At 45.3% G+C, this 21,830-nt stretch overlaps 1 protein-coding gene across 5 annotated transcripts; it reads left to right on the top strand.

Annotated features, from left to right (window-relative positions):
• Positions 1-854: 854 nt before the first annotated feature.
• Positions 855-20,423, top strand: LOC124006359 (CXXC-type zinc finger protein 5-like). Of its 5 annotated transcripts, none has more exons than XM_046316335.1 (4): positions 855-944; positions 1,061-1,129; positions 9,033-10,066; positions 19,024-20,423. In XM_046316335.1, exons 3-4 carry the CDS (start codon positions 9,260-9,262, stop codon positions 19,066-19,068), a joined length of 852 nt encoding a protein of 283 aa, XP_046172291.1. In that variant the 5' UTR covers positions 855-944; positions 1,061-1,129; positions 9,033-9,259; the 3' UTR covers positions 19,069-20,423. The 5 variants fall into 5 exon arrangements, with proteins under 5 accessions (XP_046172291.1, XP_046172314.1, XP_046172306.1 ...); XM_046316350.1 differs by having other exon boundaries at positions 867-944; positions 1,061-1,133; XM_046316358.1 differs by lacking the exon at positions 1,061-1,129 and having other exon boundaries at positions 862-944.
• The last annotated feature ends 1,407 nt before the right edge of the window (positions 20,424-21,830 follow it).

The raw sequence follows: 21,830 nt of genomic DNA, 5'->3' as shown, positions 1-21,830 counted from the left end.
GAGCCGAGCGCACCGGTCATGGGCGATAACATAGCGAGTAGCGACTGAGCGCACACACCGCTTCGAGTGTGAAAAACAACCCATCGTCTAATTACCTAATTACGCACCGTCAGCCGCTGCGTAAAATAAACATGGTTACCATCAGAAACCACCAGTGACATGCCACACGAACGTGTTATCATCCTAAATTAGAACATTAACATATCAATGAAGGACAACATGATGTCAATTTATAATAATGAAGTTCTACCATCAAGACAATTATGTTGTTTTGCAAATCAGACTCATTGCTTACTGGAAAGGGGAATTGCAATAGCGCATTTTACCATACTTTGGTAGGATTAGGCGATTTTTTAAAACAAGGTAATAGCCTAGACCTTGACACTTCGCATTAACAGGCTAGGTTCACTGAAAATTAAACAAGAGAAAAATATTGGTTTTTGTCCGTGCAATATTAAACATCCGATATGTTTCCATATTGATGGATGCACTGTGAAAGTTATTTGTAAACATGAATGTGTTAAAGGAAAGTTAAGTCTTAAAGAGGTATGACGAAATATCAACTTGCGCTCATACAGAGAGAAACCAATCATAATGTGCCTACAGCCAGCACTGATGGGAGCCACAACAACCAGTAAAATGCATCTCAAAGTCATAAATATGTCAAGCTTTAATAACAAACATGTTCTTCATTTTACACGCCCCTTGAATATTCAAAGTCGAGCGCCTGAAAGCCTCGAGAAGAGTAATATCGCTATATTTTAAAAAGTACAAAAGGTATATTATTTTCTGTCGCCATGCTGCCGAAAGTCCAGTTCGGTTTTTCCGAGAAGCTCCAAAAATCGATGAAATGTGTTTGCATGTTCTTCTCGGCGAGCGGGGATGTAGGTGGGATTGCGAGAATCGAAAAGGTTGGAGATCCCACACGCTCAGCTTCCGAGAAAGTACGTTTTACAATCATTTGTTATTAAATTTCCCGCTTGTTCTATACAGGCGAGGACTATATTAATTTAATTGGTTTAGTGTAAGGTTTTTTTCCCTTTATTCTTTTTACATCAAGCTCTACGGTAAGCTTGGAGACGGACGGCTTGGACAGTGGGAGCCCTCCCCTCCACTCGGAACCGCTTTGGTAGGTGCGAACAAAAAAAGAGAGAGTGTTTGCAAATATGCAGATACATAGGAGGGAGGGGGGGATCATACTTTGTTGAAGTCTGCTGAAAGTTGGGGATGTCATCTTCCTAACGATCAAGTTAACTGGGAGAATGGGAGAATGGTTCTTCTCAAACGTGCTGGTGCAGACCATACGCTGGCACCGCAGAGACCGGGGTTTCAGATCATTGAGTCCAGACAAAAGGTATTTTTTTTGTGCTGCTTTAATTTGAGATACAATTAGGATCCGCGGGTCTCGGATGCATGTGATTGCATGCACGGTTATTGGCTTGATATTTTTGAATGGCCATAATCGTCATTCTGCTGTCACATTCTATCCTCATTTGTACATTTTTCATCGATCATTTGGCAATGCTCTAGAGGTTTGTAGAATTGTGGAGAGCTGTTCATTTCATTCAAAGATTTTTGGGGTGAATAATGAAAGTGTGAATCATCTGATAATGACATGCGCTCCAAGAAACTCTACGCTCTCCAGAAATATTTTCCATTGAAATTATGACAGTTTGCGTTGGGTCTTGATGACGTTTCTGGTTGTAATCTTTTTAAGGTCAGGTGGTGATAAGGCATCTCTTCACCTAGAGATACATTTAAACGGAACTTTTATTTTCTGCAGTGTTCCCTTGAATCATCAACAAATGCTTTTGTGAAAATGCATAGGCTAATGGCTGAAAAACGAGCAAGATTTTGGGAGATTTGGGATTTAGCCTATAGCCGAGTCATCCGTAGAACAGTATGCCAGGTGTTCTCTGAGTGATTTTATTGTAGAGCGAACGTGTTTGTTCTTCATTGTTCCGCATGCGACGATCAGCCATTCTCGTGCGCGCGATGTCTCTGTGCTGTATCGCCGCTGCAAGCCTGGATTTACCGCGACCCCCCTGGTACTGCCGCAATCCGCCACCGGTAATGGCGCTCTTATGCTGCATGTTTATGCAAATAATTAGTCACGATTTTACACAAATAGTTAGTAACGATTTAACACACCATCGCACGGATATACTTTTGTTTATTTTAACTCAGGAATGAGAAGGGGAAAAAACAGACGCAGCAGGTTGGATATTTAATTCTGGTCTTTATAAACTTCCTTGGGTCTCGTGCATAAATGTGTGTGTGTGGGGGGGGGGGGGGGGGGGGTTGAGACTGAGGGAGAGGACTAGCATGATAGATGTGCGTGTCTGCGTGATCGTGCGTTTGAAGGGAAGGGAAGTGTTGTCTTTGGTTCTGCATTACCTGAACCAAGAAGTGGCTTCTAGCTGAGCTACCTTGCAACGTCCCACAACATAGACTTGGCATGGCTTGTTGTTAGATGTTTTGGTGTTATGATTGATGCCAAAAAATGAATATTTATTTCTTAATAGACCTACATGTTATTTTTTACACTGACAGCAAATATGGACCGAAAACTATTGCAATAAATGCCCTATTTTCCCATACTGACAGTATTATCTATCCCAATGTTAATACCCTAAATAGTTTAGGCCTATCTGTTTATTTGTTTTCCTACTAGACCCGTTCTTTTTATAGGCTGTGGTTATTTTTTCATCGGCCTAATGAGGATTTTATGAATACAGCAAAATACTTTGAGGAATATTCATTCTATGTTCTAAAAATCGAAATGATTCATTAGGCCTATATCATACACACTTCAGTATGACTTTTTCCACTTGCAGATTTCAAAGATTGTTCAGTTCCGCTCGTGGGTTTAGTCCATTTTGTTTGTATATTCCAGACAGCTCCCTTTCTCGTTGGCCTTGGGGAGCCTGTATGGAAAGACTCCTTGGGATGGTTTATTCAGCAGAGAGGGCCCAATTACCGCTGCGCGCTGACCTCCAGGGATGAAGCACAAGCCATGTCTCTAGCAGCCCCCCGACGTAATCAGTGTAGACCTATATAAGCAGGGATGGGGTGCTTCAGTCAAAGTATAGTTGGAAAGTATTATTATGTTTTATTATGGCAGTCCTATTTGTGATGCTGTTAGGTGAAGTTGAGCAGGAGGAAGAAGCTGTGATAGAAGTTATAACCTAAGGCTACCATTGGCATGATGGGTAATGACGTCATTGAGGAAGATACATTTTTCCCCCAGTAATATATATATATATATATATATATTTTTTTTTTTTCACCAACTTGTTCCTCATTGTGCATTCACCCTTGCTTTTCTAATCACCATCATCTCAACAGTATCAGCATTTGGGATAACTATATTCAGAGAGAATACTTTGGTCACAGAAACTGGGGGACTGTTGAGTGACAGAGAAGAGATGATCAGTCTAGGGTCTGGAAGATATATCATTTGTCCAACTGAATGTATTCAACTGAAATGTGTTTTCCCGCATTTAACCCAACCCCTCTGAATCAGAGAGGTGGGGGGGTGGCAGTGGGGGTGGGGGGGGGGGGGGGGCAGTGGATTAACTGTGCCCGGGGAACAGTGGGTTAACTGCCTTGCTCAGGGGCAGAACAACAGATTATTTACCTTCTCAGCTCAGGGAAACGATCCAGCAACCTTCCGCTTACTGGCCCAACGCTCTAACCACTAGGCTACTTGCCGCCCCTGCACAGGGGGAGTGTGTGAATGACATGGCGGAGGAGCAGAGTGAGAGTGATATCAGGAGAACGGGTGAAAACAAGAAGGAATGTGGTCAAGGGGCAAGGAGTCACTGTGAATGATATGGAGGTGGGACAGAGTCTATTAGAAAGGCATGTCCTTGACATTGGAAGACGGATGGTAGAGTGAGAAGAGGCACTGAGATGGTTAGGAAAGATGGACTCTGAATGACGTGTTCACGTTTGATGGAGATGGAAAGAGTGCGAAGGATGTGGGTCAGACAGAGAGACACTCTCAGCATAGACGGAGTGAGGCAAGGACAGGAGAAAGAGAGAGAGACACACACACACACACACAGGCATAGACATTAGTGGAGCAGGCGGGCGGCCCTGTAGCAGCAGCGAGAGAGAGCAGAGCCCTGGTCAGACTCAGAGCAGGAGAGCAGGGAGAGGAGCTGAGTTGCTGGCTCCAGTACGCTGGCGCCACGGACCCCTGAGCTGGTGAGAATGCGGGGGCTGCGCTCCTGCCTTTGAAGCTTTACCTCCCACTAATTTTGGCCTTCCAATTTCCACACACTGCGCAGACCCCATCCTCTCTCCCTCCCCTTCCCTTTGTTTCCCTTATAAGGACTGGCCCGGCCATTTCCTCCGTTTTTCTAAGGGAGGTGCTTGTTTGTTAGTGGGGACAGGTCAGTGGGGTAGTGCGTCTCTTCATAGAACGTTGGCCATTGGGATCTTTCAGCTGTACACACTCTGGATAAAGTGTTGGAGTCAAATCCATTTCAGTCCATTTTAATTTATGAATGAATTGGGATAAAATACCCAACCAGCAAATTGGTTGTTTTTCAATTCTTGGATTGTGCAAATTAAATGGTCTCATAGAGAATAATAAGATGTTCCCCAAGAGAGACTGTCAAGCAGCATTTTAACCCTCCTGTTGTGTTCGTTTCATGTTAATTAATTCTGTGTTCCCGGTCCAAAATGACCGTCCCCATTATAGCTGATTATAAATCCATAATAATACATATATTATCACCTAATCTTTTAGATATTTTTATCAACTTGTGAACATTACTCATTTTGAACTTCTATTTGCTATTGATGGCCGGTAGGCCTCATTGACCTGAGCTCATACAACTCGTTTTTGAGTAAATAAAGCATAATGTATGGATTATTATGACTACAACAAATACTCAGATGAAACATATTGTGCAATTTATCACAGACTACTTTGTGGCAATGTTTAACAAGGACTCTCCCCTCCTCACCAGTGTCATGATCAAAGATATTATCAAGAGCCTCACATACAGTATATCGTTTGGTCATTGTGCTGCCACAGAATGAATTGTGAGCAAGGCCTCAAAAAAAGCTTTATATACCAGAACTGCAAGAAAAGTTCTATATATTATTGAAACAATGTTGCGATTGTTTGTGAGAAGGCCAACAGGTGTGGTTCCCATGGGGGAAAAATTCTATTGGGGAAAGGTTCTCGTGGGGGGTTGCCATGGAAGCCAAGAAGGGGAGTGAGGTGTGTGTGTGTGTGTGTTTGCTCAAACACACATGCATGTGGGGGTCTGGGAGAGGAAGTGTGTCCATCTGATGAATGTGCCTGAACTCAATTTTATATACTGATTGTAGTCTCAGCCATTCATTCCTAATGACCGGTCATTTTTGACCGGGAACACCACAGGTGTACAAAAGTTCAATAAAACACCCAAAATGTAATGAAAATCATCCAAATGTATCTTGTGTGTTCAGATGCCCCGAGTGGACCAAGTCATGGAACCTGATGACAATCAGTTTAAATGAACTACATTTTTCAGAGATAACTTGAAAACGGGTCCAATTTGACCTTGAACACAACAGGAGGGTTAATAAAAGAGACAACCAACTTGACCCATGCCATGACACTGTCCTCCACTATCTGTGCACGTCCTCCATTCTTTTTTGAACACAACATTATTGATTATCATAGGCGATACCACCCGTATATGTGAACACAGCTAATTGGAGCGAAAGTAGGGCATCCACAAGGCATATGAGTTCAGATCACAACATTAGCACCTTATCTTTTGTATATTTTATTTGAGGGTTGATGATGTCACGAAGTATGACAACCAACAAACTTACAGTGTTGTAAGTGGTCAACCTGTGTTTGTTTATTCTTCTAAATGGCTTTTTGCGTGTTTAATTCAAAATCCAATTTCATTTGTCACATGCGCCGATTGCAACAGGTGTAACCTTGCAGTGAAATGCTTACTGACAAGCCCTTAACTAACAATGCAGTTTTAAGAAAAATACATTTTAAAAGTAAAAAATGAAAGTAATAAATAATTCGAGAGCAGCAGTATAATAACAATAGCGAGGCTATATACAATGGGTACCTGTACAGAGTCAATGTGTGGGGGCACAGGTTAGTCAAGGTAATTGAGGTAATACAGTTGAAGTCAGACGTTTACATACACCTTAGCCAACTACATTTATACTCAGTTTTTCATAATTCCTGACATTTAATCTGAGTAAAAATTAGGATCACCACTTTATTTTAAGAATGTGAAATGTCAGAATAATAGTAGAGAGAATTATTTATTTCAGGTTTTATTTCTTTCATCACATTCTCAGTGGGTCAGAAGTTTTACATACACTCAATTAGTATTTGGAAGCATTGCCTTTAAATTGTTTAACTTGGGTCAAACATTTTGGGTAGCCTTCCACAAGCTTCCCACAATAAGTTGTATGAATTATCGCCCATTCCTCCTGACAGAGCTGGTGTAACTGAGTCAGGTTTGTAGGCCTCCTTTCTTGCACACACTTTTTCAGTTCTGCCCACAAATTCTCTTTGGGATTTAGGTCAGTGCTTTGTGATGGCCACTTCAATACCTTGACTTTGTTGTCCTTAAGCCATTTTGCCACAACGTTGGAAATATGCTTGGGGTCATTGTCCATATGGAAGACCCATTTGTGACCAAGCTTTAACTTCCTGACTGATGTCTTGAGATGTTGCTTCAATATATCCACATAATCTTCCTCCCTCATTATGCCATCTATTTTGTGAAGTGCACCAGTCCCACCTGCAGCAAAGCACCCGAGCCACTGCCTGTTCACCCCGCTATCATCCAGAAGGCGAGGTCAGTACAGGTGCATCAAAGCAGGGACCGAGAGACTGAAAAACAGCTTCTATCTCAAGGCCATCAGACTGTTAAACAGCCACCACTAACATTGAGTGGCTGCTGCCAACATACTGACTCAACTCCAGCCACTTTAATAAAGGAAATTGATGTAAAAAATGTATCACTAGCCACTTTAAACAATGCCACTTAATATAATGTTTACATACCCTCCATTACTAATCTCATATGTATATGTATATACTGTACTCTTTATCATCTACTGCATCTTGCCATCTTTATGTAATACATGTATCACTAGCCACTTTAAACTATGCCACTTTATGTTTACATACCCTACATTACTCATCTCATATGTATATATTATACTCGATACCATCTACTGCATCTTGCCTATGCCGTTCTGTACCATCACTCATTCATATATCTTTATGTACATATTATTTATCCCTTTACACTTGTGTGTATAAGGTAGTAGTTGTGGAATTATTAGGTTTGATTACTCATTGGTTATTACTGCATTGTCGGAACTAGAAGCACAATCATTTTGCTACACTCGCATTAACATCTGCTAACCATGTGTATGTGACAAATACAATTTGATTTGATTTGATTTGAGGAGACAGAACGAGTGTCCTTCCTGAGCGGTATGATGGCTGCGTGGTCCCATGGTGTTTATTCTTGCGTACTATTGTTTGTACAGATGAACGTGGTATCTTCAGGCGTTTGAAAATTGCTCCCAAGGATGAACCAGACTTGTGGAGGTCAGCAATTTTGTTTTCTGAGGTCTTGGCTTATTTCTTTAGATTTTCCCACGATGTCAAGCAAAGAGGCACTGAGTTCGAAGGTAGGCTTTGAAATACATCCACAGGTACATCTCCAATTGATTCAGATTATGTCAATTAGCCTATCAGAAGCTTCTAAAGCCATGACATCATTTTCTGGACTTTTCCAAGCAAAACGCTATACATCCATTTTTGAGTTTGAATGGATTATTCATATCCTGTATATGTGACTGTGATATATGGTTGTCTCACCTAGCGATCTTAAGATGATTGGACTAACTGCATGTCACTCTGAATAAGACCTAAATCTGCTAAATAACTAAATGTATATATTTTACATACAGATGTCATATTACTTTATTGATACTTTTTTTTGTAAAACTGGGGGGGAAAAAAGGGGGGTTTGTCACAAATGTATCATTTGTACAGTTCTTTATTAAAGATGTAGTTATTTGTTACATTCTATTGTGTGAAACCTGGCAATATTTCTCTGAGAGTGTGGCGGATATATAGCATTTGGCAACAGAACATGATTATTTGCCTCTCTGAAATGAATCCATCAGGTGATGGATTACAAACAAGCACATTTGAACCACCCCCGTGCCACGATTAGATAAAAACACATTTCTAACACTGGATATATTGCATTTTGGAATGAAACTCTCCAATTAAATACATAAACAAATGTTTAACATTGTCACATGCCAGGAGATCCTTCAAATACATGAAGTTTGACCCTCACCAGCAGCGGTACCACCACTAACACTAAGTCAACGTTTTATGGGAGTAGGAGAGCGGGATGGCAACGTGGGGATTGTTCATGGTCTGAAGTCTTAATTCATGTGAAAATGGATTTCAATTGTGTCTGCATGTAGTGTGTGTGAATTATTGTTACAAATCCCTTTGATGGAAAGAGTGTGTCTCCACAGGCCAGCTCTTCATGGTTTTCTCCTGGGAAATACTATGGCTGCATTCAACCTAAACCTAAAGGGTGGGAATTAGCTCATAAATTGGTGAAATTGGAGGAGAAAACATAGCGCTGTCTGGGGGGGAGGGGGGGGGGGTTGATGAACGTTTAGTTGTGTAAGTGGACACATCTTCCCGGGCTATTACACTGTCTTCATGAGCTGTTTAGATACATACTCTCTGAGTGAGCTGTTTAGATACATACTCTCTGAGTGAGCTGTTTAGATACATACTCTCTGAGTGAGCTGTCTCGTTTTTGCAGTTTTTTTCTCTCTCTCTCCACAAGCCGTGTTCAATCTAATAAACAGGTAACATTAAGGCATGGCAGAGTTGCTGTCCCATTTATATCAATGGAGTCGGTTGTTTACTAAGATGCTGTCTAGGTCCAACACTGAGCCTGTTACTGAAGGACCCTTCTCGCTCTCCTCTCTCCCTGTGTCAGTTTTGTAGGTTGCCAGTGAAAGGATGCGGATGAGGGCTGAGGTTTAGAACGAGAGCCAGGGCTCTAGGGCCTGCCTGTGATTGGCTGGCCGATTCGTCCACAGCGGGGAGGTGCCACCTCACCTGGGCTCAGAGCAGACTGTGAGAACCTATCGGCTCCCCCTCCTCTGCTCGCCCCCTGTCCCCCCCTCCCGCCCCGCCCCCCCCCCGCCCTGCACGCACTGGACCATGTCTAGCGGACGGTCGGAGGGAAGCCGAGACCGGACAGCCGAGGCCCTGGAGCGGAACAGCTGCACGGAGGATGTCCCTGTCGTCGAGCGCAGGAACCGCAGTGGCATCATCAGTGAGCCCCTGAGTAAGAGCCTTAAGAGGTCCCGCACCCTCTCCCAGTACACAGCCGCCTGCCCCACCAACACTAATGGACACGCACACCACAACGGAGAGGCCAAGAGCCACCCGGCCAAGCCCCAGCCGCCCCCACAGCCCCAGCCCACCGTCTCAGCGCTGGCGGCAGCCAAGCTGGACCGGACCCTGGAGCAGGTCTTGGAGGGACAGAACGGCCTGCTGCACTTTGCCCAGGCGGCGGAGCTGCTAAAGAGGGCTGGGATGGAGCACATGCTGCTGCCGGGGGGGATGGGGATGGGGATGGGGGGTAGCGATTCAGGCTCAGGGACAAGCGACTTGGAGAGTGCGTCTGCTGTGGACTCTGTTGGCGGTGTTGCGGACTTCCCGTACGGTGTTGGAGGCGGCTTCCCGTTCAACCCGGGGCTGTTCATCATGACACCGGCAGGAGTGTTCTTGGCCGACAGCGCGCTGCACATGGCCGGCCTGGCCGAGTACCCGGCGCAGAGCGAGCTGGCCTCGGCCATCAACTCCGGCAAAAAGAAGCGGAAACGCTGCGGCATGTGCCCGCCCTGCCGCCGGCGGATTAACTGCGAGACGTGCAGCAGCTGCCGGAACCGCAAAACGGGCCACCAGATCTGCAAGTTCCGCAAATGTGAGGAGCTGAAAAAGAAACCGTCTGCCGCTCTGGAGGTAAGAGCTTAGTGGGGGGTTAAAGATGACATAGAGTGTCATAGAGTGTCATAGAAGGGTCATAGAAGTGTCATAGAGGGTCATACAGGGGTCATAGAAGGGTCATAGAAGTGTCATAGAGGGTCATACAGGGGTCATAGAAGGGTCATAGAGTGTCATAGAAGGGTCATAGAAGTGTCATAGAAGGGTCATAGAAGTGTCATAGAGGGTCATACAGGGGTCATAGAAGGGTCATAGAGTGTCATAGAAGGGTCATAGAAGTGTCATAGAGGGTCATAGAAGGGTCATAGAGGGTCATAGAAGGGTCATAGAGTGTCATAGAAGGATCATAGAAGTGTCATAGAGGGTCATAGAAGGGTCATAGGGTCAGGCAGCCCATCCTGCCTGACCCTTCCTTCTATGACGAAGGAAGGGTCAGGCAGGATGGGCTCCCGAGTGTCACAGCAGTCTAAGGCACTACATTTCAGTGCTAGAGACACCCTGGTTCAAATCCAGGCTATATCACATCCGGCTGTGATTGGGAGTCTCATAGGGCAGCGCACAATTGGCCCAGCGTTGTCTGGGTTTGGTCGGTGTAGGCCGTCATTGTAAGTAAGAATTTGTTCTTAACTGACTTGCCTAGTTAAATAAAATACAGTACACAAAAAAGATGCAATCAAGAACCTAAAAGGGTTCTTTGGCTGTCCCCATAGCAGCCCTTTGAAGACCCATTTTTTAGTTCCAGGTAGAACTCTTTTGGTTCCAGGTGGAACCCTTTTTAGGTTCCATGTAGGACCCTTTCCACAGAGGGTTCTATATGGAACCCAAAAGGGTTCTATGTGGAACCAAAAAGGGTTCTACCGGGAGCCAAAAGAGTGTAGGTGTGGAAAGAGTGTTGGGAGTTTACCTTAACCATCCACACTTACAACTCAACTTTATGCGTGTATGTATAGAGCTCTGCTCTGGAGGGTGTGGAGCATCTTTTTGATGGGGCGAGGCTTTGAGCAGAGCAGGAGAATAACAGGTGGTGATGAGGGGGAGGGTGTGTCTGTGTGTGTGGGGGGGGGTAGACATGTCCCATGGGGTCTCTTTAATCTGTCCTCCACACGCACTGAGCAAACCCCTCTCCACACCTACCATGATACACATATTTTATTTTATGCCCTCACAGAACAGGTAGATTGTGCATTTCTCGACTGCGGGGGGGGGTTTGTGCACGTGATGTTTTGTGTGATATGTTACTAAATTAGTGTGGCCCCGCGGGTTTGTGTGTAAGGAGGAATGAGGAGATAGAACGAACGAGAGAGAGGGTACGATGGGCTTTTTTAGGATTGTAAGAGTTTCTGTAGATGTTCGACCGAGACCGTGTGTGTTGCAGTGCGTGACATGGTGGATGTGTTTGTGTGTACATGTTTTGGATGGGTAGTATGTGTGGCAGAGCATATGTGTGTGTGACATGGTCCATCTGGCCATGGGGTTGTCATCTGGAGCACCAGGTGTCAGTGTGGCACAGGCGCCCCCCTCTCGACCGATCCCTCTCTCTCCTGTGGCACGCCTGTTTTGGCTAAATTGCCTGCAAACTTCTCATCTGGGTCACCTCAGTGGCACTGGGCCCAAACTCAAATCCGTGTCACCCTTTTGTAACCTCAGAGAAGTTCCTGTGGCATATCCGATCGTGTTTTTAGGGCACCTTTGACAATTACATTCATGATGTCAGTACTGCTCCAAAAGCTCTGATAAACATGCGATGCCAAATGACATAACGTCCCTGACAATATTTTGGTGTATTACCTCAATTGTCACGATGACATTACGCAATATTGAATCGCCGTTAAGAGGGGTAAAGCAATTGACCCCCGTTAATTGTACAAAAGAGGTGAGCATCACATTCAAAAGTTTATGGTTCCTTTCTTAGATGGAAAGACAATGGTGGTGTCTTTAGGTTCTGCTGCCTGGGTATCGACATTTTCTTCTCTGTCGGCCTCTGTTCCGCCAATAGCGACGCCGGCAATATCTTACGCGGACTCTGTACATGTGCTATGCTCGTACAGAATCCTGTCCTGACCATAACAAGTGGGCTCTCTACCAATGTCTGTTACAGTCCGCAGAATGCTGTGATCCTGAATACAGTATCTCCCTGTTGCCACAGATATACTACAATACTCACGTTCGCGAGACAGTGGGGTCATCATCTGGTGTAATCTGGTCATTGTGCCCCCGAGCACACATGCAACAACTCAGATTAATCAGGGCTTGACCCGCATGCCCCCCCCCCCTCCCATCATCGCTTTTGTGATCAAGACAGGATTCCACTTCGGATGTCACGTCGAATCGTTGCACTGTGCACAGCCCTAACCTTACTCTGAAACGGTTCTCTTAAGTAATCAGATGCTTGTGGATGTGTGATAGTAATAGAATAGTAATAGAATTTCCTGTGTGTTATTGATTGGTGGTATGCTATCAGTGGTCACATGGCAGAAGTGTCCATCAGTAGTTCACGGCATCAGATCAACAACAGGTGATTGAATATGCATGGACTGCAACCTTCACTATGGGGTCGACGTCTGCGTTTGTTTCTCCCGAAACCACAAGAGAGAATCGCAGCCATCCGATCTCCGTTTCCCATGGATTTATGTCCGACAGTTGTAGGATTTTATGCTGCTAATAAAATCAGATTGCTTGTTGTCTTGCTTTCCACATGCAGTGCATCAGCAGGACAGCCTTAGCAGGGCACTTGATGTGATGTTAACGGGACAACTATGTACACCTGTTTAGCATTTCCATTTGGAATAGCTTAGCATCGAATGAACTGTTGACCTCTCCTTCGGATTGGGTTTAGTTCTACTATCTTGAAAAAAAATGGTATGCCAAATCTGAACGGGCCCTTAGCAGGCCAATGCTGGCTAGAACTTGTTCTGTGTTAGTGCCTGCGTTGGTCCACAGGCCAGTAGGCCAGAGAGTCGACTCGCACAGTCAGTCAGTAGGTCAGACCGAGTTGTGTCATCGTAGTGCTGAAGGTCAAAGGTGAGAACGATGGCACAAAACATATTTGGAACAATAACACATCTGAAATTTGGCCCCTTAATATCCTACTTTGATCTTCCAGATGTGCGGGTTTATAATTTATTAGGGCTTGCCTGAGAGGACTGCCGTTCATGTTGTCAATGGAGGGGTTTCATTCAGTCTTTACAGTAGATTACACTGCTTGTACTATCAACCTATGTTCCCCTGTTAAGTATCACCACACTGTGGACAGTACAGATAATATTATCTAGTTTACTCTGTTTTATGTTCTGTTAACTGGGGAATTATGGAACGGTTCGAAAAATATTGCCCAACCCACTCACTACTCTTGGTCACTGAGGTTAGGACATGTTCAGTGACACCAGAGCAGCAGCACCCGGGACAAAATGGAGGGCCATGGTCATCTGGTCCGGCTCGGAAGCAGCACGCCACAGACAGTCATCTGCTGTTTGCTTCAGCTGGAGTCTAGTGGAAACAGCCCCAGAGTGTCACATCTCACATACACACAGCCGGCTGTCTAACAGGGAGGCTAATGGATGGGGATCACTTAGCGAGGTGGCATAGACTGTTAGCCATAGTGCTTGTAGTGTGTGTGTTTCTCTCTCTCTCTCGCTTTCTGTGTGTGTGTGTGTGGGTTTCCCTCTCTCTCTCTCTCTCTCTCTCTCTCTCTCTCTCTCTCTCTCTCTCTGTGTGTGTGTGTGTGTGTGTGTGTGTGTGTGTGTGTGTGTGTGTGTGTGTGTGTGTGTGTGTGTGTGTGTGTGTGTGTGTGTGTGTGTGTGTGTGTGTGTGTGTGTGTGTGTGTGTGTGTGTGTGAGTGAGTGAGTGAGTGAGTGAGTGAGTGAGTGAGTGAGTGAGTGAGTGAGTGAGTGAGTTTGTTTTGACCTCTTCAGACACCAGAAATCTGGGGAAAAACAGGTTGTTTTTGTGTTTTGTATACATTTTCTCAGAGACCTTAGCGACTATCACTGCTTTTGATAGCATATTTATAATTCCTTTATTACAAATTTGCAACAGATTTTTATTAAAGGTTTTAATTGTTGGTCTGTGTGTGTTAGTTGTTTGTTTTTGATGCACGTGAGTGGACATTAGTTGAAGTTTATACAGTCTGATGTGGTCTGTGTATGTGAGAATAGAAAGAGAGGCCGACGGCTCCATGTTTTGGGGGTGTTGAAGGTTTCCCGTCGAAACCTCATGGCAGACTAGAGATGGCTGTAAAAACAGAGTTAGGGGGAGGTAGCGTGACGAGGCCCTTGCCACCTCACACCTCGCTGGCTGGAGATGTCTGGATTTATTTTGGGAACGCTACATTTGAACAGAAATAAACGGAGCCCAGGAGAACTAGTCCCTTTCTGCAGCATGCTGCAGTCTCACTGTTGACTGGCTCAGTCTCGCTGTTGACTGGCTCAGTCTCGCTGTTGACTGGCTCAGTCGCACTGTTGACTGGCTCAGTCTCACTGTTGACTGGCTCAGTCTCGCTGTTGACTGGCTCAGTCTCGCTGTTGACTGGCTCAGTCTCGCTGTTGACTGGCTCAGTCTCACTGTTGACTGGCTCAGTCTCGCTGTTGACTGGCTCAGTCTCGCTGTTGACTGGCTCAGTCTCGCTGTTGACTGGCTCAGTCTCCCTGTTGACTGGCTCAGTCTCGCTGTTGACTGGCTCAGTCTCGCTGTTGACTGGCTCAGTCTCGCTGTTGACTGGCTCAGTCTCGCTGTTGACCGGCTCAGTCTCGCTGTTTACATTTACATTTAAGTCATTTAGCAGACGCTCTTATCCAGAGCGACTTACAAATTGGTGCATTCACCTTATGACATCCAGTGGGACAGTCACTTAACAATAGTGCATCTAAAACTTAGGGGGGGTGGGGTGAGAGGGATTACTTAACCTATCCTAGGTATTCCTTAAAGAGGTGGGGTTTCAGGTGTCTCCGGAAGGTGGTGATTGACTCCGCTGTCCTGGCGTCGTGAGGGAGTTTGTTCCACCATTGGGGGGCCAGGGCAGCGAACAGTTTTGACTGGGCTGAGCGGGAGCTGTACTTCCTCAGTGGTAGGGAGGCGAGCAGGCCAGAGGTGGATGAACGCAGTGCCCTTGTTTGGGTGTAGGGCCTGATCAGAGCCTGGAGGTACTGAGGTGCCGTTCCCCTCACAGCTCCGTAGGCAAGCACCATGGTCTTGTAGCGGATGCGAGCTTCAACTGGAAGCCAGTGGAGAGAACGGAGGAGCGGGGTGACGTGAGAGAACTTGGGAAGGTTGAACACCAGACGGGCTGCGGCGTTCTGGATGAGTTGAAGGGGTTTAATGGCACAGGCAGGGAGCCCAGCCAACAGCGAGTTGCAGTAATCCAGACGGGAGATGACAAGTGCCTGGATTAGGACCTGCGCCGCTTCCTGTGTGAGGCAGGGTCGTACTCTGCGGATGTTGTAGAGCATGAACCTACAGGAACGGGCCACCGCCTTGATGTTAGTTGAGAACGACAGGGTGTTGTCCAGGATCACGCCAAGGTTCTTGGCGCTCTGGGAGGAGGACACAATGGAGTTGTCGACCGTGATGGCGAGATCATGGAACGGGCAGTCCTTCCCCGGGAGGAAGAGCAGCTCCGTCTTGCCGAGGTTCAGCTTGAGGTGGTGATCCGTCATCCACACTGATATGTCTGCCAGACATGCAGAGATGCGATTCGCCACCTGGTCATCAGAAGGGGGAAAGGAGAAGATTAATTGTGTGTCGTCTGCATAGCAATGATAAGAGAGACCATGTGAGGTTATGACAGAGCCAAGTGACTTGGTGTATAGCGAGAATAGGAGAGGGCCAAGAACAGAGCCCTGGGGGACACCAGTGGTGAGAGCGCGTGGTGAGGAGACAGATTCTCGCCACGCCACCTGGTAGGAGCGACCTGTCAGGTAGGACGCAATCCAAGCGTGGGCCGCGCCGGAGATGCCCAACTCGGAGAGGGTGGAGAGGAGGATCTGATGGTTCACAGTATCGAAGGCAGCCGATAGATCTGGTTGTGTGTGCGTTGACTGGCTCAGTCTCCCTGTTGACTGGCTCAGTCTCGCTGTTGCTACTTGCTGTCTAGGTGAGAAAAGTATCGATTTTTAGGTCACAATCTTGTGTTTATATTGTGTATTTATTTGTTAATGCTCGTGTGTTTCTGTACTATGGTCTGTTGTTTGGATTTGTTTGTCAGGGTCACTTGGGGCCTGGGGGGGGGGATTGTTTATTTTTTTTGTGACTGTTTGTTTGTTTGAAGTGTATACATCACTGTTTGATGAACATTCTGCTATGGCTGTGTGTTTACCAATAACTGTGTGTCTCTGTTGGTGCGTTTCAAGTATCGTATCCCTGATGACAGATCAAGCCGACCCACTACAGGCATTAGATGTCTGGCGATATGGCCAGTTTGCGTCATGCGGACACTGGAGCCAGAGAGTTTTCACTTAGTGTTCCCTCTCAGAAACCGAACGGCAGACTGGGAGAGCAGACGGACGCAGAGGCACACAGGCATGCAGACTGACGCAGAGACACACAGGCATGCAGACTGACGCAGAGAGACACAGGCATGCAGCCTGACATTGAGATGCACAGATCAGTAGGCACGTTGCCAGCCAGACACAGAAACTGCTAGGAGTAGGATAGACAGGTACGGACAGACAGATGTACTTGCAGACAGCTCAACCCACATACAGCAGTGGGGTTATAGTGGGGTTATTGACTCCCATAGCCTACCTACGAGAGGGGAGAGATGACATCACAGTCTAAAACTGTCCGAGGTCTCTCAGCATCAAGGCTCAGGGTGAAAGGGCTCTTGTGACAAGTGGACCTGGGGCTGTCCAGTGGGAAGTGATTGATGGGAGTCTTTAGCCTAATGCTCTGCTCTAAAGAGAACGCTCCCCTACGAGCAGGTCCTGGATCAGCTGTCCCCACCACACAGTCCAACTATGCCAGGACAAATAAGATAACAAATTAGATACCGGAGCCATTTCAGAGTATGACCTGTTCTGCTAACCAATTCTCTCAGTATGTGTGCTAAAGGAAGGCTAGAAGGCCCCTGGGTGGAGGAAAGCATAGGCTATATGCAGCGTCCATTGAGGAAAGTAGCAGTAGCATATTCATAGTTAAATCAATAAACAGAGATTAAGATGCTGGACATTGAAATGGACGCCTGGAATGGATTGTGACCTTGGGAGTCCCCTCCCCTAGGCCAGACATGACAAACAACCATGTTTATGCAGAGTGGAGGTCACAGGTGTTGGCTCAGAGTTTTTTCCTTTTTAAATGTGTTGGTTCCCAGTGAAAAAGGGCTTGAGGTTAGCATCTATGTGCCTGAGTGTCATAGGTGAAAGGTCATTAGTGAGATGCTTATGGACCTTGCACCACCTTGACCTCCTGGCTTTTCTAGTGTCCAACATTTGCCCTGGCTGTCAATATATTACATTTTCAGTATTTCTCTGTGTGCGTGTTGACGTGCAAATCATTTGCGTGCTGTCTGTGTGTATGACTGACAGGCGAGCAAATTGCCACCTTCTTACTATCTTAATGGTGTGTACGTCGTTTAGATTGGGTCTGAATCGTGTGCTTTTTGTGCGGTTGTGATTTGTGCCTGTGTATGTGGAGGTGTTTGTCTGCATGTTCATATGCGTGAGTGGAGGTAGGCGTGAGTGTGTGTGAGGGACTGTGCTTGAATCGGGCAGGAGCTCGCTGGAGCCTCAATGTTCTACTGCTTCAGCTCCTGTTCCTCTTATAGAACATTCGCTCAACAGTACTGTGGAGCTCCTACACCTAAATATGAACAACAGTACCCAAATGGAGAACCGGCACCTATTTCAGTCCAAGTCAAGCCCTGGTGAGGGAATGAGTGTGCGTGGGTGCGTAAGTGTTTGTGGCGCTACTCCTGACTGGCCCCGGGCAGTTCTGGCTAACGTGAGATTCTGTGCCGCAGTAGAGTTGTGCTTTTCAGAACGCTAGCCGTGCTGCAGCTCTGGGGACTGAACCTGAGCCCCAGTGGTCCTCTGTCTTCTGACTGGCAGGTGACCACTGAACCCCTGCAGCTGCATTGCATTGGTTCCTGCCCTGCCTAGTGCAATGCAGTCAGAGCTGGAGATCCCACACAGAGAGGAGTGAGGGAGGAACAGAGAGAGCAGTGTCACCCGTGAGAGTGGTGTGGTGTGGTGTGGTGGGAGAGGTCTGTGACTGCGTGGTGACTAAATAATGAATGTGCCATATCGAGTTTCGCGTGGAGCCAAGGCCATTGCCCATGGCTGATGAGGGAGGAGGGTGGGGTGTGGGCCAGAAGGCCAGAGAGAGGTGAGGGAGGGGGGAGGGCTGGGGATATGTCTGTGTGGGACGCAGTGATTTCACTGATAGAGCCTTGGGGGATGGGGGGCAGACACAGAGAGAGACAGAGAGAGAGAGAGACAGAGACAGAGACAGAGAGAGAGAGAGAGAGAGAGAGAGAGAGAGAGAGAGAGAGAGAGAGAGAGAGAGAGAGAGAGAGAGAGAGAGAGAGAGAGAGAGAGAGAGAGAGAGAGAGAGAGAGCAGAAGACAGGAGTCGGCAGATATGGAGGTTTATGGTGTCTGTAAATGTGTTTGATGTGGAGATTTGATGAGCATGTTGTTGTCTGAATCTATTCAATCATTAGTCTGGGGGAGAAAAACGTCCACAGAGAGAAAGAGAGAGCGAAAGAGAGAGAGAGAGAGAGAGAGAGAGAGAGAGAGAGAGAGAGAGAGAGAGAGAGAGAGAGAGAGAGAGAGAGAGAGAGAGAGAGAGAGAGAGAGAGAGAGAGAGAGAGAGAGAGAGAGAGAGAGAGAGAGAGAGAGAGAGAGAGAGAGAGAGAGAGAGAGAGAACAAAAAACTGCAGATGTTGCAGTTTTACAATGGGTCTCGGGATGTGTTTTCTTCAGCCTGTATCTACTAACCCTCTCTTTCCCTCTGCTCTCTCTTTTTTTTCCCGTTTCTCTTAAGAAGGTGATGCTTCCCACAGGAGCAGCATTCCGATGGTTCCAGTAAGACTCTGACCCTCCTTCACCCTTACCCCCTTACCCCCTTACCCCCTTACCTACCCAAACCCAAAGCTCTGCGATCAAGTGCAATGCCAACTCTCGCTTGGATTGTCTCAGCACGGACACTGGCTGACAAGCAAACAAACAACAAAAATATACAGAAGAACTCAACAGAAATGATACAAAAAAAATAATAAATTGAGTAATGGATGCACCTGCTTATTCCTTGAACCAAAAATTGAACATAAAGAAAAATATCTATTGGCAACTTTCATTCCCTTTTCTATGTTTTCCATTTTGGGTACCTTTTGTCCTTTTTCCAGCAGGTTTTTTCTGTCTCTCAGACATGGAACTGTTCGTTGCCAAACAGAAATGACGGACTGAGTGTGGACAATCAACTCATTTGTGTGTTTGGTGTTAATGTTGTTCACGTGTGGAAAGATACAGTACTCGTGTAGAGAATGTACATTTATGGCTATATTTTCAAACTAGTGGCTAACGGCAGAGGCACTATTGTAATTTTAGCACCATTGTTCTTAAACTTAAAGCCTTGTCTATTTGATGATTTGTTTTTGGTTTTACGAATATTGTTTTGAAAACGGATCACTGGTTGTCTTGTAAAAAGAACACGGAGATATTTCAAAAATGTACAAATACTTATCGAAATGAAATAGCAACTGTTATCCCATCGGGCAGAAGTCCAGGGGACTCTTTAGCAGGATAAATGATGCTATCCTCCAGAGAACTGGAATCTCCCCAACCAACAAACCAACAAACCAACCAACCGTGTTTTCCACGCCTGTATTTCCAAGCTTTTTATTTTGTGAAACTGGCAGCCTTACGTTCCTGTGGCCCAAACTAGTGTGTGTCATGAGGATCCCAACGCAGAGGGCGACAGCACTAGGAGACAGCACTTCCATTTGGAATAGCACAGAGGGTGACAGCACTAGGAGACAGCACTTCCATTTGGGATAGCTTAGCTCTGGGTCTACCCATTTGAACGCACTGAAAAAAAGATTTCTTTGTTTTATTTTTCTTTGTTTTTTGGGGGATTATGTTGCTGGTAGCTACATCTTTTAAAACAACAGCGATGTTTGTATTCATTTAGAAAATTGGACTGGTTTTGTGAATAAAAACGAATGCATGTCTTTGTGTCAAAATTTACAGTTCTGATGTTTGTTTACTTGTCTTTGCATGTTTTTTTTCTAAAACAATGACGGAATTTAGAAAATTCTGAAGTATGAAAATGTCCAGTAATATTAAACATTTGTTCCCTTTTCATATCATTGGATATAATAATAAAAAATGGATGGGGTGGGAAGTACAACTCATTAAAGCAGAATCAGGAAATGGTGAGTTTCACCATGAGTCCTTGGTTTCATTCATTCATAGATAGTCAATACAGACAACAACGGTAGTGTGACAGGGTAGGAACCACGTTTTTGGTCAGTGTTTCCCAGGATGCCCTAAAAAGGGTTGAACAGCTCAGAAAATATAAAAACACACATTAGTTCCCCTCAGGCAAGCTTTGTACCCGAAGGATCTATAGTGCCTTCAGAAGGTATTCACACCCCTTGACTTTTTCCACATTTTGTTGTGTTACAGCCTGCATTTAAAATGGATTAAATTTAGATTTTGTGTCACCCATAATGTCAAAGTGGAATTGTGTTTTTGAAATATTAGCAATTAATTCAAAATGAAAAGCTGAAGTATCTTGAGTCAATAAGTATTCAACCCCTTTGTTATGGCAAGCCTAAATAAGTTCAGGAGTAAAAATGTGCTTAACAAGTCACATAATAAGTTACATGAACTACAATAATAGTGTTTAACATGATTTTGAATGACTACCTCATCTCTGTACCCCACACATACAATTATCTGTAAGGTCCCTCAGTCAAGCAGTGAATTTCAAACGCAGATTCAACCACAAAGACCAGGGAGGTTTTCTAATGCCTCGCAAAGAAGGGCACCTATTGGTAGATGAGTAAAAAAAAAGCAGACATTGAATATGCCTTTTAACATGGTGAAGTTATTAATTACATTTTGGATGGTCTATCAATGCACCCAGTAACTACAAAGATACAGGTGTCCTTCCTAACTCAGTTGCCGGAGAAAAAGGAAACCTCTCAGGGATTTAACCATGAGGCCAATGCTGACTTTAAAACAATTACAGAGTTCACTGGCTATGATACACTATATGACCTACCACTTCACGGCTGAGCCGTTGTTGCTCCTAGACATTTCAACATCACAATAACAGCACTTACAGTTGACTGGGGCAGCTCTAGCAGGGCAGAAATTTGACAAATGGACTTGTTGAAAAGGTGGCATCCTATGACAGTGCCACGTTGAAAGTCACTGAACTCTGTAGTAAGGCCATTCTACTACCAATGTTTTTCTACGGAGATTACATGGCTGTGTTTTCAATTTATATACACTGCTCAAAAAAATAAAGGGAACACTAAAATAACACATCCTAGATCTGAATGAATTAAATATTATTATTAAATACTTTTTTCTTTACATAGTTGAATGTGCTGACAACAAAATCACACAAATTATCAATGGAAATCAAATGTATCAACCCATGGAGGTCTGGATTTGGAGTCACACTCAAAATTAAAGTGGAAAACCACACTACAGGCTGATCCAACTTTCATGTAATGTCCTTAAAACAAGTCAAAATGAGGCTCAGTAGTGTGTGTGGTCTCCACGTGCCTGTATGACCTCCCTACAATGCCTGGGCATGTCCTGATGTGGTGGCAGATG

Source organism: Oncorhynchus gorbuscha, linkage group LG02 (genome assembly GCF_021184085.1).
Source record: "Oncorhynchus gorbuscha isolate QuinsamMale2020 ecotype Even-year linkage group LG02, OgorEven_v1.0, whole genome shotgun sequence".
Lineage (NCBI taxonomy): Eukaryota > Metazoa > Chordata > Actinopteri > Salmoniformes > Salmonidae > Oncorhynchus > Oncorhynchus gorbuscha.
Note: the sequence above shows the minus strand (reverse complement) of the source record. Positions and strands in the feature narration are given on the sequence as shown.